The following is a 20,033-nucleotide window of genomic DNA, read 5'->3' as shown; positions in this document are numbered from 1 at the left end:
GGGCTCTCACTCTTACCCCCTTTGCAGACTTGCCATGACCTTATGGGACACAGCCCTAAATTTGAATCTGGATCTTCAGGCACAGTTCATTCCAGGAAATCAGAATCTCTTAGCAGACAGCCTAAGCAGAAACATTTTGGATCCTCACGAATGGATGTTGGACCCCAACATATTCAACAAGATAACTGCAGTTTGGGGCTGTCCTCAGATAGATCTGTTTGCATCCCATCTCAACCATCAGTTGCCTCTCTTTTGCACCAGGTCCTTCCACAAGACAGCTTGGAAAGTGGATGCCCTGTCCTTCAGCTGGAGGAATCTTTCGGGATATGCCTTCCCTCCTCTTCCTCTTCTGCCTCGGGTATTGTTAAAGATAAAGCTGGACAAACCCAGACTGATCATTTTGATAGCTCCAAATTGGCCTTGTCAGTTTTGGTACCCAACTCTACTGCACCTTTGCTTGGAACCCCCTTGGAGTCTTCCTCTGACCCATTCTCTACTGTCCCAGCATCAGGGTCAGGTATTTCACACTCAAATCAAGACTCTCTGCCTGGCAGCTTGGCTCATCAAAGGCAATTGATTCCTTCTTCTCTTCCTAAACAAGTTTTGGATATTCTTTTGGAAGCTAGGCGTCCTAGTACAAGGAAATCTTATGCTTCTAAATGGAAAAGATTTTGTATTTGGATGCAGGATCGTGGCTCTGATCCTTTAATACCTGATATTCCCTCTATTTTACTTTATCTCTCAGACCTTTTGATTAAAGGTCTTTCCTTTTCTTCCATTAAAATTCATGCTTCTGCTATTTCGGCTCATTTCAATTGTGATCCTCCCTTTTTTTTTTCCCACCAGCTGGTTAGACAATTTCTGAGAGGAGCTAAGAATTTAAGACCTCCTAGATCTCTTCCTGTCCCTCCTTGGGATCTCAACTATGTCTTAGAAAAGCTTGTTTTGCCTCCTTTTATGCCTGCTGCCTCTGCGGATATTAAGTTCTTATCCTGGAAGACCGCTATCTTGTTGGCCTTGACTTCTGCCAGAAGGGTGTCTGAGTTACAAGCCCTCATGGCCGTGGAACCATACCTCATCTTCCATCAGGACAGAGTTTCCCTGAAGACCAATCCTACTTTTATGCCTAAGGTAGTTTCTAGAGTGGCTCTAAATCAGACTATTCACCTTCCTACCTTTTTTCCAAAACCCCAAAGTAAGGGGGAAAGGATTTTGCATTCATTGGACGTACACAGGCAACTACGTTTTTACCTGGACAAAACTAAAGGTTTCAGAAAATCAGATCAATTGCTTATCTCATTTGCTTCCAGTTCCCTAGGTGAAGCTATTTCTAAGCAAACTATTTCCAAATGGATTGCTCATGGAATAAGATATTGTTACTCTCTTTATGGAAAACAGATTCCAGGTACCGTCAGGACTCATTCTACTAGAGCAGCTGCCACTTCAGCGTAGATGTTCGAGTGTCTTCACTGTTGCAGTCGGTGTTTCCCTCCCTCCAGACCCCTCTTGTTTCTTTTTGCTTACTGTGTTTCCTTTTCCACCACCTTTCTGGTGTATTTTTGTTTCCCTTGGGACACCTTTTGGTTTTATGGGGGCTTCTGACATCAGGGGCAAGAAAGGCTGGAGAAGATGGCGTTGGCTGTCAGCTTTATACCCATGCGTTCTGACATCAGGGTACTTGCTGATACAGCCGACGCCGGACCCAGACTTTGATATTCTGGCCGACCTCGGGCTGCCTGCCGGCAGGAGTACCCTACAGTTATGACTGCAACAGTGAAGACACTCTAACATCTACATTTATGGTAGGTATACACAACTGTACTTTCCCGAAGGGTCATGCAGGGGAAGAAAGCACTTGACAACAAGGAAAGAAATGAATAAATATTTTTTGTATTGAGCTGTGTGGTTTGTTCTAAGTGTGGAGCTTATGGTCTAACTACTGCTCTATTGGGCATTTTCTTACTTATTTATTAGTTATATTTTGGTGTCCTTTTCAAACAGATTTTGTTTGATTCTCATAAATTACTAGTTAACCTCCTTAGGTTAACATGTTATCTTTGAATAACCTCTGTGCGTAACTACATGTTTTGCCCTGCAGCAGCAGCCAAGACAGCCATGATTCACCATACTATAATGCAGATACTAGTAGCTCAAACAATAGCCCTTCCTCAAAACTCCAAGCTTCAGAAAGGATAGTTTTTGCATTCACACCTCAGATCCCTCGTTTGACAGCATGGCAGACTTGACTGATGCTAAACAGGCATCTTTTCTCCATAGATATTATCCATTTTAAAAGATGCTAAAAACCTAGTCCAGAGAAATAATTTTTCTGAATGAGCCAGATTTTCTGTTCCAACAAAATGAGCCCACTTTCCAGTTTCATTACACTTGTTTTGCAGTATTTTACTTTAATGAACAGTAGGCCAAGCAACCATTATTATAAAATGTTTCCTATGCTTTCATATATATCTATATTTCTATTTATAGTTATAGCTGTAAAAGTTTTTAAAAGGAATCCCTGCCTGTGACTTTTGTTACTAAAAAAACAACTGCCTCTCTTGAGCCAATTAGTTCAGCAGACCTCGAATAGTTTTCTTATTTTTTTGTTTTAAATCTACATTTGTCCTGACTACAGGTTTTATTGTGTAAAGAGCCGTGGCCAGTCTTAGCAGTTCCGGGGCCCCATTTGGGCACTTTTGGTCACCTCCACCTACTATGTCAACTGCCCTGCATTTGCTAGCTTCCTAGATTTAAGACTAAATCAAGTTAGGTGTCAGGAATATATGCTATTACAATATATTAAAAATAAAAGAATATGTTAATTAGCTTAGATTTTATCATAAAACATGTTAAAACAGACACAAACGATTGAACGCTGGATTTACCCCAGATCCAACATCTGTAGTTCCTCAGGGTCTGCTTAACTCACTCGGACACTATAATGAGCCTGTTTAGTGGACCCCTAAGGCACTGCATCTATGTGGTGCATCACCAGGTGGGTGCACCCTGGCTTAGTAGTGAATATGTTCGCAAACTCCTGTAGTATTCTTCTGAATCTGGGGGTTGGCTGCACACTTCCCACCCTGTCTCCCCCTACATGTTTTCTCTTTTTTTTTTGTCTTTTTTCCCCTTTCCCTTCCTCCCTTCATTATTTGACTCATGCCTTTCTCTCTCTCACATTTGCATGCACAGAAGCTGTATAACCTGTAAGTACTTTGATCGCTATAAATTATTTTCTTCATAAAATCGTTATACTGTATTATAATATGACAATATACAGGACGTATTCTTACCAGTTTTACTAGTTGAATTCTTGTATCATGTCTACTGTGATTGTGTTTATTTATGCTACGTATAATCCTGACTTGCACTTGCCTGTCTTCAGTGCTTGCTCTTACATTAACACTGACACATTGATATTGATTTAAGTTTCTCTTTCTGCTTTGCTGAGCAAAATGTTATCTCTGTAATTTAAGTAGTGTGCACTTCAGCATCTGTAGCAGATCATGCTACTAAGAAGCAGGCTTATTTTGAAACATGAAATCTGGTAAAATGTTTTGACTCATCAGTTCCTGGCTCTTTCCTGCCATGCCCTAATGTATTCAGATTCCAGAGAGTACTGGACAAATGAGTCGGTGGGACTGGACTGTGCTTAATGGTTTTGGGAAGACAGGAGGGGTGCAAAAAGGTGATGAATAATTTCCAACCTCCGTAATACATTCACATCTGATATTGCCACTTTTTTCCTTCATGGGCTTCCAAACATCATCTGCACTTACCCTGAATGGTTGGAGCTCTTCACTCAGTTAATTCTGTACCTTGTTACATAAAACTGTTGAACTTCCTAAGAATGTTCAACAGTTGTAATAATCTTGGGTCTCTCTTTAGACACTGCATTACTGACACACCACACCACTTTTAATTATTTGCTAAACTGCAGCCTTTTTAATGCATCTGCCAAAGTATTTGTAAGGCAACCACTTGGACATAATTCATATATTTTTTTAAATAATACAGACTAATGTCCAGAGGGTGTGCTCTAAATGAACCACCCATTGCTGAGAGCTGACTGTGCAACACTTGATATTCTGCAGATATCCTATTATTCCATTCCAAATGCAAGTAGTTCCTAGTCTGCGTCAGGAAACAGACAATGAAGAAATAAATAGTATTGGGGGCAATGAGGATGATGGTGCAAACATAGAGACACAACCATTGCGCCGTAGCAAAAGAATCAGTAACAATAACAACACTGCCCAAAATAATAGGACACTACCTTCCCAACAGGAAGGAGTTCATAGTAATCACAGCAATAACAATACTAGCATTCCTCAGGGTTTTCAGAGGGGCCGCAATACACAATACAACAACTCCAGTATGAACAGGAAGCAAGGGCAGAGGAGGAATCGTCGGAACCAAAGGAGGAGATGATAATTAACATACAACAAAGGCCACAGATTTACACAAGTACCAAAGGGGATTTTAAAATATTTAACTGCACAACCCTGAATATAGAACAAGACATGGTCGACTTCCTCTCAAAAGGATTATCCTTTGTTCCAGACAAAAAGACTGACATAGTGAAAATTATCGTGGACTTAAAAATGTTCGTGCGTAAACTTAATCTTACGGCACTCATGGGAACTAATTCTTCACTAACTAGCACCCTAAGGGTTTCTAGTTTATTTAATCCCCTACTACATGCATCTTTGAGCATATTTGATAAAATATGCAAAATGGATTTTAGAACTATGCATAGTAATACAACAAAGAGCAAAATGAACGTTACCAAAGAAGAGGTTGAATTCCTTGACTTATTGAATATATGTGGGATAAGAGTAATGAAACCCGATAAAGGGGGACTTATTGAATATATGTGGGATAAGAGTAATGAAACCCGATAAAGGGGGTAGCCTGGTTTTCATGGATCAGTGCAAGTATAATACACGCATGAATAAATATTTATCCACGGTTGTATATTCACAAGTAAGTATTAATGAAGTGAATGGGGCCTACAACAAGATTAAGGGTCTATTAGAAGATTTATTTCTCGAAGGTACCATTGACATGGACAATTACCACTATTTATCTATTTCAGCACCCATAATTTCTGCCCTTTTTGGTTCCCCTAAAATTCACAAAAGTCACATTGACCCCCCATTAAGACCTATAGTAGATGGTAGGAGTTCAGTGACATATGCTTGCGCCAAATACATTGATCATATACTTAAGCCATTACTACAACAGGAATTACAAATTTCCCGAGATTCTTGGAATTTCCTAGAGAATATTGACAAGTTGGAATATGATGATAGTGACATCTTTATCACAATTTATGTCAAAGATCTATATACTGTTATCCCACAGGATCTAGGATTAGAATGGATCAGGTAATTTTTGCTTGGTAAAAATGTAGATGATAAAACCATGTACCTGTTGGAAACATTACTAGAAATTGTTTTGGCAAATAATTTTATGATTTTTGAAGGGTGCCTATATTTGCAAAATACTGGAGTAGCGATGGGATCACCATGTGGTGGAAGCTTTGCAAACTGCATTATGGCCTATTGGGAAAAATCACTACTGTTTAAAAAAATCACCTATTCCAAGAGAATGTCAAATGGTACACCAGCTACCAAGATGACATGTTTCTAATTTGAAAAGGACACAAAGAGCTTATCGAGCCATTTATAGTTGAGATTACAAAAATGACCAATTTCTTAGAATTTGCATACACTGTAGGACTGGACAACATAAACTACTTAGACATAAACATCAAGGATAGAACATTCAAGAGATATAAAACTACAATTTATAGAAAACCGACACATTCCAATGCCTTCTTACATTTTACTAGCAGCCATCCCTTTCACCAGAGAAGAGAGCAGTGGTGAAAGGACAGATAGTGTAGGCCGCAAGAATGGTATCTGACGAAAGTGATCATATCAAGGAATGTGAATTGCTTAAATCTATGTTTATTAAAAGGGGTTATCCAGAGAGGCTTGTTGAAAATATTATATACGAAGTTAGCACAAAAAGAACTACAGGGCATTTTAAACCATTGCTACAGAACGGGTATGCTCATGGGTTGGAAGAAAACTCTGAGTATAATAACAATGTGCCAATACAAAATATAACCCATGAGGTGAGATTTAATTTCTTATATACATATTCTTTAGATTACACAATCATCCGTGAGATACTTAATAAGAATTGGGCCATAATAGTGGAGGACCATGGCCTAAATAAAGTTTTGGGGAATGGGCCACACATAACTTATAGAAGAGGCCAAAATGTAAAAGCATTATTGGAGAGAAAAACCCAACATAATAAAAATTCTGGAATGTACAAATGTGGAGCATGCCAACAGTGAAAACACATTAAAACTGGTAACAAAGTAACTATAAGAGATATGATGTACTATGTTAATGGTAAATAGATGTCCTTCAAGGATGCATCTGCAGTCCTTACAAATGGGTTGTCCTGTCGTCAGGCAGCCCTTCGGTCGGCCGGATTCCAAAGTCTGGGTCTGGCCTCGGCTGGTGTCGCACTTCACCCGACGTCATAGCTGCAGTTATTTGGGTATAAAGGCATCAGCCGACGCCATTTTCCTCAGTCTTTCTTGCCGCGTGGCGCCCGAAGCAGAAGCTGTTCGCAAGTGCCGGTCGGTCAGAACCAGAGATTACCGAAGACTTCTAAAAAGCTAAGTACCCCGTTGGGGACTCTTTCTTGCCTCAGCCGATGTCAGAAAAAGTGAGTAACTGTTTAACTTGTGGGAAACAAATACCTCATAAAGATTTCCACTCTTACTGCTTACCTTGTTTAGGCCCAGACCACAACGTAGTAGCTTGTCTAGCCTGTGTTTCTTTTAACCGACGGACGCTTAGACGTCGGGTCGAATTTGCTGAGGAGTTTTTCGCTCGATTTTGCTTACATTATGCCGTCGGATCCTCCGACTACGCAAATATCTAAAAAGCGAAGAAAAGGACCGACACTGGCGGTCTGCGGTTTCGGCGAAACCGGTTAAGCCAACCGCGAGTGTCTCTGTTTCGGCTGAAACCGAGCAAGCGGTTCTTCCTTCAGCCGAAAACTTACCTCCGACCGAGGCCTCTTCCAACCTGGTGGAATCGGCTTCTGATATACCTCCTGCTCCTGCAGTTTCTCAGGAATTATCTGACACTATCCCCTTGGATATTTCTACCCCTGCACATGGAGCTGCTAGGCCTCCTGCATCCATGTCCATTAAGGCCTTTGCCAGGGCTAAAGCAGCTAAAACTACTAAATCTGTGCCTGCTAGGACCCCATCTCACAGGCCTAGCTCTAGTTCTCAAATGCTTAGTCTAGCAGAGGATCTCATTTCTTTAATCCGGAGATCCCAACCTCTCCCAGAGAAGAGGCCTAGAGCAGAGCCCCCTGAGCCAGTTTCTACAGATGATTCCTCTGATGATTCAGATAATACAAACCATCCAGAGGCTTCTTTCTCCCCTTATGAAGACTCTAATGCTGAAGAGTCCATTCCTTCGACCTCTCCGCCTGAGGAATTTTCCTTTGGGGAAACCTTGCATGCTATGAGGGAACAATTTCAGTGGCAGGGCCAGAATTTTTCAGACTCTAGAAAAAGGCTTAGAACTTTTCTGCATTTACCACAACATAGGCCTTTAGCCATACCTCCAGTTCTCTCTGTTGTAGATGATACATTTAATGATGCTTGTACTGCTCCTGATTCTCTACCTCCGGCCCCTGCTAAGCCCGATAGGTACTACAGGGTCCCGGACACGCATTACCATTTGTATAAGGCTCCTTTGCAGATCCGAGACTATCTCCCAGGGTCCTAAGGCTGTAGCAGCTACCTCTGCCAAAAACCCTCCCTCTGAAAGGGAATCCAGGTCCTTAGAGATGGGGTAAAAAGTTTACACTTCTGCTACTCTTTCAGCTAGGGCCTTGAACTGTCAATTCCACATGATCCAGTATCAAGAATTTATGCTAGACCAGTTAATCAAAAAGCTGTCCTCGGATGAACCACTAGACAAAAAATCTGTTCAGGAAATGGTACATAACATTCAGCAAGTCAGTAACCATTCCTTAAAATGCGGCTATGATGCACTGGAGGCTTCCTTTAGATCAGCCATGACTGGCACAGTTATCAGAAGGCATGCATGGTTAAAAGAGCAGGCCTTACCAGACCATGTTAAATCAAAACTACTAGATGCTCCCATGGACAAGATCAATTTGTTTGGCTCTCCTGCACAACAGGTGCTGAAGAAGATGGAAGAGAAGGCAAAATCTGTCCAAACAGTGAAAGATTTCTTACAGGTCCAACCTCCAAGGTTTAGCAGGAATTGGCCCTCCAAGAATTGGTCCTTTCCAGACTCCTCCAGAGCTCAGAGAGGCAGGAATAGGCATTCAAGAGGCAGAAGTCAATCCAGGGGTGCCTACAGGGGCCGCCAGTGGCAGGGTAACAACCAGCGAGGTGCAGCCACAGACACAGCCACCACCACTACTACAGGACAATCACAGTGACTTGGCTCTAGCACCGCCTACCAGGAACAACTAGAAGCACCCTTGGGCGGAAGCTAGCTTTATTTTCAGTAAACTGGCATTACATCACAAGAGACAAGTGGATTTTGCAGACAATAGACCAAGGTTACAGGTTTCACTTCCATACTCTACCAGGAAGAGAGGAATGCCAAACCTACCTCCAAATCAAAAGGCAGAAGCTCTAAAGCAAATAACTCAATTATTAAGGATGAGAGCTGTGGAAAAGGTACCATCTATGGAGCAAGGATAGGGATTTTACTCCAGACTCTTCCTGGTACCAAGAAAAGAAAGCAAATGGAGACCTATACTCGACCTGTCCGCTTTAAACACATTCCTCATTGTTCCAAAATTCAAAATGCTGACCCTACAGCAGCTTCTTCCCATGCTGGGCAAGGAGTCTTGGCTGGTAACTCTAGATCTCAAGGAGGCATACCTGCACGTCCCCATACGACCAAATTGCAGAAGATACCTCAGATTTCTTGCAGGATCAGAGCATTATCAATTCTCAGCATTGCCCTTTGGCTTATCTACTGCGCCCAGAGTGTTCACGAAATGCCTGGCATCAGTAATTGCTCATTGCAGGCTTCAGGGAATCCAAATCTACCCTTACCTGGACGACTGCCTGATACAAGCGGACAACAAAAACAAGCTAGCAGAAGACTTGAAAAGGGTCATTTACCTACTACAAGCCCTGGGATACACAGTCAATATAAAAAAGTCAAGGCTGATACCATCCCAAAGGATAACCTTTTTGGGTGCAGAGCTGGACACATCGAAACAAATGGCATTCCTAACAGTAGAAAAACAGGAGCAACTTCCTCTCTACTTCTTGGTATTAACAAAGCAGAACCATCTAACAGCAAGAAAAGTCCTGCATGCCAGACTGCATATGAGAAAGCTACAGTGGTACCTAAGGAATTTATGGTCTCAGCACAAGCACAGCCTAGAAACCCAAATTCCAATAATTCCATGCCTGAAGCAAGAATTCCAATGGTGGGCTCAGGCCTGTCAATCAAACAAAGGATTGCCCTTCCACAACGTTCAACCAAGCCAAACCATCACAACGGACGCCTCAGACCTCGGTTGGGGGGCCCACATGCTGGACAAGTGCATACAAGGTTTATGGACTCAGGACCAGTTGCACCTACACATAAATCAAAAGGAAATGCTGGCAGTAAAACTGGCAATTCAGACATTCAGACCATTTCTTCGACAAGGTCAACTGTTGATAAGGACAGACAACACCACAGTTATGTGATACATCAACAAACAGGGAGGCACACATTCGTACCCTCTATGCCGGTTGGCAATGGACCTCTGGAATGTGGCCCTGAGTTACAACATTCAGTTACAAGCAATTTTTGTACCAGGAAAAGAAAACATTCTAGCAGACATACTAAGCAGAACTACCACGGATGCCCACGAATGGATGCTGCATCCGGACATCTTCAAAACCATTACAAGGAAATGGGGACTCCCACAAATAGACTTATTTGCATCCCCACGCAATCACCAACTAAAGAAATTCTGCACAAGGACGTACCACCCACTTGCTTGGAAAGTGGACTCCCTATCTTTCAGTTGGAAAAACCTGACAGCATATGCATTCCCACCACTTCCTTTGATGCACAAGGTGCTATTGAAGATCAAAGAGGAACGTCCAAGGATCATCCTGATAGCTCCAGACTGGCCAAGACAACATTGGTACCCATTACTGAGGAGCATGTCTCGAACAAATATGGCCCCTACCCTAGTTCCCTTACTGTTAACACAGAACAACTACAACACCCTGCATCCAAACCTGAAAACACTGCAGCTGACTGCCTGGAACATTGCATAAAACCAAATAACCCAAATTTATCCCAAAGGGTTAAAGACATTATCTTGGAGTCTCAGACCCTCAACAAGAAAAATTATTCAGCAAAATGGAAAAGATATTCCATTTGGAGTACTGCAAAAGGAGAAAATGTGTCATTGGTAAACATAGCCAACATCCTGGAATACTTGGCAGAGCTCTTCCACAAAGGCCTGTCCTATTCTTCCATTAAGATTCATGCATCAGCTATTTCAGCAGAATACGACTTGGATCCTCCAGTCTTCTCACATCCTCTGCTCAGGCAGTTTCTGAGAGGAATTAAAAATGTAAAACCACCGAGGAAGCCACCATTGCCAGCGTGGGACTTGAACTTTGTGCTAGAAAAATTGACACTCCCTCCTTTCGAACCAGCAGCAACAGCAGAATTACAATACTTATCATGGAAAACTGCTTTCCTGCTGGCAATCACTTCAGCAAGAAGGGTATCTGAACTACAGGCATTAATGGCAGTACAGCTCTTCCTGATCTTCCATCAAGATAGTGTCCATGAGAACAAATCCTACTTTTATGCCTAAGGTGGTTTCCAGAGTATCTTTGAATCAGGCTATCCACCTACCTACATTCTTCCCCAACCCACAAAACAGGGGAGAAAGACTGTTGCATACATTGGATGTGCATAGGCAATTACGCTACTACCTGGACAGGACCAAAGGCAATAGAAAAACTGACCAGCTACTGGTAGCATATGCGACAGGAATGGAAGGAAAAGCAATTTCAAAACAGACAATCTCTAAGTGGATAGGAAATTGCATTAGATTTTGTTACTCCTACCATGGGAATAAAACTCCAGAAAACATCAGGCCTCACTCTACAAGGGCTACAACCACTACCACAGCTTTTCTACGAGGAGTGGCTACCAAAGACATTTTAGAGGCTGCTACTTGGAGCTCCGTGCATATGTTTGCCAAGCATTATAATTTACCTTTATACTCTAGATCCCGAGCAGGTTTTGCCACTGCTGTTTTGCAAGGGATCTTAACTACACCATAATTCCATTTCTCCTCCTCCCCCAGTTTGGCTATGGTATTCTACCCATTTGTAAGGACTGCAGATGCATCCTTGAAGGACATAGTACAGTTTTGTACCTACCATAAATGTAGATGTCCGATAGGAATGCATCTGCAATCAGGATTACCCACCCTCCTTCCCCTCTGTGGTACTCCTAGGGTATTTGCCCATCTTGTAGCTAGCTGGGGGAATCTATTATGGTGTATTTGTTTGTATATATGTACATACATGCTTATTTTTTTTTTTGCTCTCTGCTATTTGGAATCATTTGCATTTATCCAAATTTAGCCTTCCTAGAGGGCACCTGGCATCTGGGGCAAGAAACACTGAGGAAAATGGCGTCGGCTGATGCCTTTATACCCGAATAACTGCAGCTATGACGTCGGGTGAAGTACGACACCAGCCGAGGCCAGACCCAGACTTTGGAATCCGGCCGACCGAAGGGCTGCCTGACGACAGGACAACCCATTTGTAAGGACTGCAGATGCATTCCTATCGGACATCTACATTTATGGTAGGTACAAAACTGCACTTTATAGCATGTTGTGCATTTTGTCCTGCATATTATATAGGCAAAACAGAGAGAAAAATTAAGCAACGAATATATGAGCATCTATATTGCATTAATAGAAAAGATACAAAAAATGCTCTAGCTAAACACATTTTGGAGTATCCAACCCATAAGTTCTATTTCACTATACTTCAACAGAAAAATGATTTAAGAGGGTGTCCGTGGCAGATAAAGCTACAAGTCAATAAAATCATGTGGCAGATTAGAACAATAGCATATGTGTTACCAGGGTTGAATGAGTATGTTTCTATAAAAAGCATTCTTAAGTTAATCGCAACACGTCGGTGAAAGATTGTGGGTGGGGGTAACTTATGGATTAGCATGAATTTAGATATTCAAGGAACCTGCGAGGTAAGATAATCTATTATTCAAGTACATCTAAATCAGAGCAGTGTACATAGATATGTGTCCTTTCGAATAGCAGGGTAGGCAAAGTTTGATATAAAGTTATTTTAAACCCTTAGGAAATGAACGGGTGGGATGAAAATACATGTTTCAAATATGAGTGGCAACAACTTCAGAGGCTAAAATGCTGCGACATTGTTACATATTGAATAACATAAATTTTTAGTGTAAATAGAAGGGCTTGTATATTAAATGGGCATCTGCAATATTAATTTGGGTATACGAAAGAAAGCATACTATTTATTTGTGGTTATACAAAGGTAAAAAGACATGTTTGAAAGTGAATTTTAGGATGGCAATGTATTTGAATGAATTTATATGTTGTGTGTATGTTTGTATTAAGGTTTTTAAATGCAATTTTCTAACACGAGTAATGTTTTTTTAATTGAATAATTGAAATTAGAGCTCCATATAAAAGCGTTGTTAATTTGAATCTCCTGCACTTACCCTGAATGGTTGGAGCTCTTCACTCAGTTAATTCTGTACCTTGTTACATAAAACTGTTGAACTTCCTCAGAATGTTCAACAGTTATAATAATCTTGGGTCTCTCTTTAGACACTGCATTACTGACACACCACACCATTTTTAATTATTTGCTAAACTGCAGCCTTTTTAATGCATCTGCCAAAGTATTTGTAAGGCAACCACTTGGACATAATTCATATATATTTTTTTTAAATAATACAGACTAATGTCCAGAGGGTGTGCTCTAAATGAACCACCCATTACTGAGAGCTGACTTTGCAACACTTGATATTCTACAGAGATCCTATTATTCCATTCCAAAAGTAGAGAATTCTTAACAGTGCTTTCCTTCAAGGCATTTTGTCCAGAAGTTATCATGCCTTGGGAGCTCCTCTTGCCCTTTTGGGTTGTCTGATTTCGAAGTCTGTAAATGTGTTCCATTCATAGTAGTGGCCTCTCCAAAGTACGATACTGTTGCTAAGTACTTGGCAGTATCTGTTGATCTCCTGGAGAAGCTGCGACTGTTGGGGGTGAATTTTTCACTTCCTCTTAAATGTTTGGGACACTCCAGCCATTAAAGTGTTATTGTCCTATTGCAGACTTATTTTGTAACTTTGTAACCTTTTTCAGCTATTGTTGTGCCTGTGCAACCCTCTGTGTGTAAAGAAAGATGGATTCTGGTACAGTATGTACCCCTCTGAACCCTAGACTCCAGTATGTTTGCAAGCCGAAAGAAGCATGGGTGCCCCAAGTGCTGGAGTTCTAGATTTTAAGACCTCAGTCAAAGGGTTGAAGAAAGAAGTACCCAAGTGTTAACCTACTCCACAGTGACCCTTTCGAACATAACCCAACATGCTATTAATGTATCTGTTAAAATTGGTTTTTGGGTCCTCTTACAAGTAGATACATTTGCCACTACTAATTTTGTTGTATCAGTATTGACTTTGCAGGTCTCTATTCTATGCTTTTAAATTACAAGTTTTTTTCATAGTGTGTGTTGATTTGCATAATGGAGGCAAGTTAAAGTATGCTGCATATTTTATCTATTCCTAGTATTACTTTCATGATATGTGAATTGGAGTAAAAGTACAGAAAATACACATTTAGTTGTATGCTAGAGTATTAAAATCACTGTTTCTCTCGTTCTGTACAGCTTCAGATGGTGCGGGAAGGAAAGATGCATGGGTTCCTAAGAATGTATTGGGCCAAGAAGATACTTGAGTGGACTCGCTCCCCTGAAGAAGCATTGGAATGGTCCATATACCTTAATGATCGCTATGAGCTAGATGGTCGAGACCCAAATGGATATGTAGGTTAGTGTAGCAAAGTTTGGTTGGTCCTTTTCAAATGTGGGAAAATTGAACAAACTGTATTAGGGGCAAGGACTTGTGTGGTAAGGCTTTCCTTACCCTGCAACAGTGCTGGAACATTTTTGGTAATTTTTGAAGCCAGAGCACTTCATTTGACTTCTTGCCCCTTTAGGCTTTTCTGCTGTTCTCTGGGTATTTACAAGATTATTCCCAGTCTTTCCCATCTCAGGCAGAAGAGGGCAAATGCTAGTTCATTGCTAGATCCAAACAGTGACACAGCAACTGTGTAGAAAGCCCAAGACTGTACCATGTAGTGATTTACTTGATTGGAAATATGCCTTAACCTCCAGAAATTCAGTGATGTTCTTTGTGTTTCACTGTTGCAGTCATCACATTTGGGTTATCTGCCTGCAGATAGCCCTCAGTCGACCTAAATACCAGAGTCTTAGGATGTCTGCGTCGGATGCTGTCGCGTTTTCCATGACGTCAGGCCATAAGGGGTATAAAACATGTAGCCAGCACCATTACATCAGCTTTTTATGCTGTGCAGTGTCTGAAGCAGAAGCAGTTCGCAAGTACCGGTCAGCTGCCTCCTGAAATTTTAGTTTTTCTTGTTTCAGACCTGAAGTCTTCTAAAAGATAAGTACCCCATTGGGGATCCTTTTTTCTTGCTCTAACCGATGTCAGAAAAAGTTAATAATTGTCTTGCCTGTGGAAAGCAAATACCTCACAGTGATTTTCATTGTTACTGCATCACCTGTTTAGGCCCAGACCACAATGCTCCTCGCTGTCAGTTTTGTGTCTTTTTCAACGCTCGAACTATTCGTCGTCGGGCTATTTTTGTCACCAAATTCTTTTGCTCTCATTCTCCATATTTGATAAGCCATCCGACTACCAATTTTCTGAAAAAACGTAAGGATAAAGACAGAGACAGACCGCATAGGTCCAAAACTGCCGACAATGCTTCCATTAAGCTAGTCGCCAGTCCGCCGGAACTCGGGCGCTTTCGCCTCTACTGAGACCCATTCAGAGTCCGGTATGCCGTGAGATGCTTCTTCGACTATAGAACCTGCGGATGTCTCTACCTTGGATGGGTCCGGAGCCACTGTGCAGGCACCAGCTTCTGTGTGTGTATTCAGGCCTTGTGATTTTCATATTAAACTGACGACTTTGTTTCAAACCAAAAATACTGAATTTCTCAGGACCAGAGTTCGCACTATGCCTAGGAAACCGACAACCAAAGTGCATTTTCAGGCCCACATGCCTCAGAAACAAATGCTTAGAATGGCTGAAGATCTTATTACTTTAATTAGAGGAAGCCAGCCTTCCCCCTCAAAAAGACCAAGAACTGATTTTCCTTCCGATTCCTCAGATCATGAGTCTTTTGACTCTGATCCTTCTGATTACCAGGACATACCCTTATCTACCTATGAGGATTCTGATGCAGAGGGTTCCATTCCCTCTGCTTCCCCACCAGAAGATTTTTCCTTTGGTGTAACCCTGGATACCCTTGAGAGCATTTCCGCTGGAGTGCCAGGACTACCCAGAGTCCAAAAAGAGACTCGGGAAATTTTTAAACTTGCCTCAGCACAGGCCTCTAGCTATCCCTCCTGTTCTGGAAATTGTAGATGTCTTCTTGGAATCCAGCCTTACCCCTGATACTTTACCTACAGCTCCCAGGAAACCTGACAGGTACTACAGAGTACTTGGCTCCCACAAATTCCTCTTTAAGAATCCTACTGCGGATCCAGAGACCATTTCCCAGAGACCTAAAGGTATTAAGGCTACAACAGCCAAAAACCCTACCCCTTTAGACAGATGGGGTAAGAAGGTGTACACCTCTGCTACTCTTGCCATCAGGGCTTTAAATTGCCAGTTTCATATGTTAAAGTATCGGCAACATATTATGGAGCTAATTAAACAGAAAATGATGTTAATTCTTGATTGTGCAGAACATAAAGATTTACAAGAGTTAATGCATTCTGCTAACCAAGTTGGAAAACGTACTTAGCAATGTGGTTTTGATGCCTTAGAAGCATCCTGCAGGGCTGCTGTCACTGGGTCTGTTCTTAGAAGGCATGCTTGGCTTAAGGAACAAATCTTGCCAGACCATGTCAAAGCAAAATTGCTAGATGCATCATTAAATCAAGAATGGCTGTTTGGCAGTAAAGCAGAAATAGTCCTCAAAAAGATGGAGGAAAAAGCTAAATCAATGCAAACTGTTAAAGATTTCCTACAGGTACAGCCACCTAGATTCAGTAGGTATTGGCCTTCTAAAAACTGGTCCTTTCCAGTCCCTCCCAGACCTTCTCAGTCCAAACCCAGGGACAGCAGACCACCAAGATTACAGTCACAGGGTATGCACAGATCTAAGCAATGGAGTGCTCCCATCTCTAAAAGAGGGAGTAGTAAGCCACCATCCTGTGGTAAAATCTCACAATGACTTATCCTTAACTCTTCCAAGCCTTGCCCAAGTACTTGCACTCTTAGGAGGAAAACTTGCCCTACATAAAAAAATGGGAGTACATTACTCAGGACAGATGGGTCTTGAACATTGTATCCCAGGGATACAGATTCTACTTCCACTCACTGCCAACCCCAAGCGGATGGCCAGACCTCCCCCCAAACCAGTGGGCAAAGGCCCAAAAGCAAATACTTTCTCTTCTCAGTATCAAGGCTATTCACCCTGTCCCAGCAGAGCAAAGGGGGCAAGGTTTTTACTCCAGACTGTTTCTGGTACCCCGAAAAGAAAACTCTTGGTGCCCTATACTGGATCTGTCTATTCTCAATGCCTTCCTGGTGGTTCCAAGGTTCAAAATGCTTACTCTCCAAAAGCTGCTTCCTGTGCTAGCCAAGGATTCCTGGCTAGCCACCCTAGACTTGAAAGAAACATATCTGCACATCCCCATAAGGGAATCTTGCAGGAAATATCTACGTTTCAGAGCAGGCACTATGCACTCTCAGTTCTCTGCACTTCCCTTTGGCTTATCTACTGCACCCAGGGTATTCACAAAATGCATAGCTCCAGCCATTGCATATTGCAGACAGAGAAAAATTCAAATTTACCCCTACTTGGACGATTGCCTGATTCAGGTGGGCAGTCAGGAATTGCTACTGCAGCACCTGACATTTGTAAAGAGACTTCTAACTTCACTGGGGTACATTATCAATGAAAATAAATCACATCAGGTACCCAGCCAACAGATTGTATTCCTGGGAGCAAGCTTGAACACAACTTCCCAGATGGCATTCCTCACTCTAGAAAAACAAATTTATTTGACAAACTACTTCAATCTGCTGGCCACCAAAACCAAACTATCTGCAAGAAAAATACTGCAAGCCCTATAATTCATGGCCTCTTGCATTCTACTAATTCCATATGCAAGACTGCATATGAGGAAACTTCAATGGTACTTACAAAGTCTTTGGTGTCAACATTCTCAAGACCTGGAAACAATGATTTCTATAATTCCTTGCCTAAGGGCAGAGTTCCTTTGGTGGGCAGAGGCCTGCTACCACAATAAAGGACTCCCTTTCACTCAACTCCCTGCCACCCAAACCCTAACAACAGACCCCTCAGACTATGCATGGGGGCTCACATGGCAGGACAATGTATTCAAGGCAAATGGATCCCAAATGCACCTGCATATCAATCAAAAATAAATTTTAGCTGTACAGAATGCTCTGACAGCCTTCAAATGCCCTATTCTTCCAGGACAACTATTGATAAAAACAGACAACACCACAGTTGTGGTACATAAACGAGCAGGGGGGAACCCATTCCTACCCACTCTGCAGGTTAGCCATGGCTCTGTGGAACACAGCCTTGAGCAATTGAGTGCACCTGCAAGCTCAATTCCTGCCAGGCAAAATATATTCACTGGCAGACGACTTAAGCAGAAATGTAATGGATCCGCACAAGTGGAAACTGGAACCCAAATCATTCAAGCTTCTGATCCACAGGTGGGGGGCACCAGAGGTGGACCTCTTTGCTTCCCCTCAGAACTATCAATTGAGCAAATATTGCACCAGAACTCCCCACAGCCAAGCATGGAAATTGGATGTTCTGTCCTTTACATGGGAAACCTCTCAATCTATGCCTTCCCCCTCTGCCCTTCCTCTCGAAGGTTCTACTAAAGATCAAACAGGACAAGCCAAGGACAATCCCTATTGCACCAGACTGGCCATGCCAGCACTGGTACCCACATTTGCACAGTCTGACAGTACTGCCACCATGGCACCTGCCTCAGACCCCCTCTTTGCTGTCCCAGCAGGAGGGCCAGATTTTGCATCCTCAGCTACAAACCCTGAACCTAGCAGCCTGGTTCATCCCCTGAACTCATCACCAGCAGCACTCAGTAAACAGGTGCTGGATGTCATCCTTGAGGCAAGGAAGCCTAGTGCTAGAAAGTCCTTTTCAGAAAAGTGGAAAAGATACTGTTCTTGGAGCTATTCTCAAGGAACAGACACAACTGTGCCCAGCTTACCTCATAAACTAGATTACTTAACAGAAATTCTCCACAAAGGCCTATCCTTCTCTTCAGTTAAGATTCATGCCTCTACCATCTCAACTCATTATAATACTGAGCCACCCCTCTTCTCTCATCCTCTGGTCAAAGATTTCCTGAGAGGAGCCAAAAATTTAAGACCCCCCCCGCCCCCTGCCCCAGGAGAGCTCCCACTCCAGCCTGGGACCTTAACTTTGTATTGGAAAAACTCACCCTTCCACCCTTTGAACCTGCTACTTCAGCAGAATTAAAATTCCTTTCCTGGAAAACAGCTTTACTTCTAGCCATCACTTCAGCAATAAGAGTGCCTGAATTGCAGGCCCTTATAGCTGTGAAACCCTTCATTATCTTCCATGCGGACAGGGTTTCCCTCAGGACTAACCCAAGATTTATGCCCAAGGTGGTATCTAGTGTGGCTTTAAACCAATCCATTCATTTGCAAACCTTTTTCCCTAATCCTCAGAATAAAGGGGAAAGGATCCTGCACTCCCTGGACGTGCACAGGCAGTTTAGGTTCTATATGGACAGGACTTAACCTTTCAGAAAATCTGACCAGCTGCTAGTCAGCTTTGCTACAGAGGCAGAGGGCAAGGCCATTTCCAAGCAAACCATTTCTAAATGGATAGCACACTGCATCTATTTCTGCTACAAACACCATGGGAAACCTAACCCACAAAGAATCAGAACACATTCCACTAGGGCTACATCAACCTCTACAGCATTTCTCAGGGGAGTCCCTACCAGGAACATCCTGGAAGCTGCAACCTTGAGCTCTGTACACACCTTCACCAAGCATTACCACTTGCTTATCATTTCTAAATCCAGAGCTGGATTTGCCACAGCAGTCTTACAGGGCCTGCTTGCCAGCCCTAATGCTTCTTGACTGCCTCCAGCCGTCCTCAGCTTTGGGAATCAACCCAGATGTGATGACTGCAACAGTGAAATATGAAGAACATAGTACAGTTGTGTACACTTACCATAAATGTAGATGTTCGAGTGTATTCACTGTTGCAATCCTGGTTACCTTCCCTCCAGCCCCCTGACTTCTCTATACTTCTGCCTATTCGTCTTTGTTTGGCCATATCTTATAACATTGGTATTTACTTTCTACTGGGGGTGTTCCTCACCATGTAATTGCTTCCTATCTGGGGCAAGAAAAACTGATGTAATGGCATCGGCTGCATGTTTTATACTCCTGACAACCTGATGTCATGGAAAAAGCGACAGCATCCGATGCAGAAATCCAAAGACTCTGGTATTCAGGCCAACTGACTTCTACCTGCAGGCAGATAACCCAAATGTGATGACTGCAACAGTGAATGCACTCGAACATCTACATTTATGGTAAGTG

The 20,033-nt window shown here is 42.4% G+C and overlaps 1 protein-coding gene across 1 annotated transcript in view; it reads left to right on the top strand.

The window, feature by feature from the left end:
• Positions 1–20,033, top strand: part of LOC122801155 (deoxyribodipyrimidine photo-lyase-like) — a 435,348-nt gene that overhangs the window by 372,660 nt on the left and 42,655 nt on the right. The window contains exon 9 of the mRNA XM_044070713.1: positions 14,018–14,177. Coding sequence (XP_043926648.1) covers positions 14,018–14,177 — 160 coding nt within the window. The remainder of the gene's footprint in view (positions 1–14,017; positions 14,178–20,033) is intronic.

Source organism: Protopterus annectens, chromosome 4.part1 (assembly GCF_019279795.1).
Source record: "Protopterus annectens isolate FY-2018-M chromosome 4.part1, PAN1.0, whole genome shotgun sequence".
NCBI lineage: Eukaryota > Metazoa > Chordata > Ceratodontiformes > Protopteridae > Protopterus > Protopterus annectens.
The sequence above is the reverse complement of the archived record's forward strand: the minus strand, read 5'-3'. Positions and strand labels throughout refer to the sequence as shown.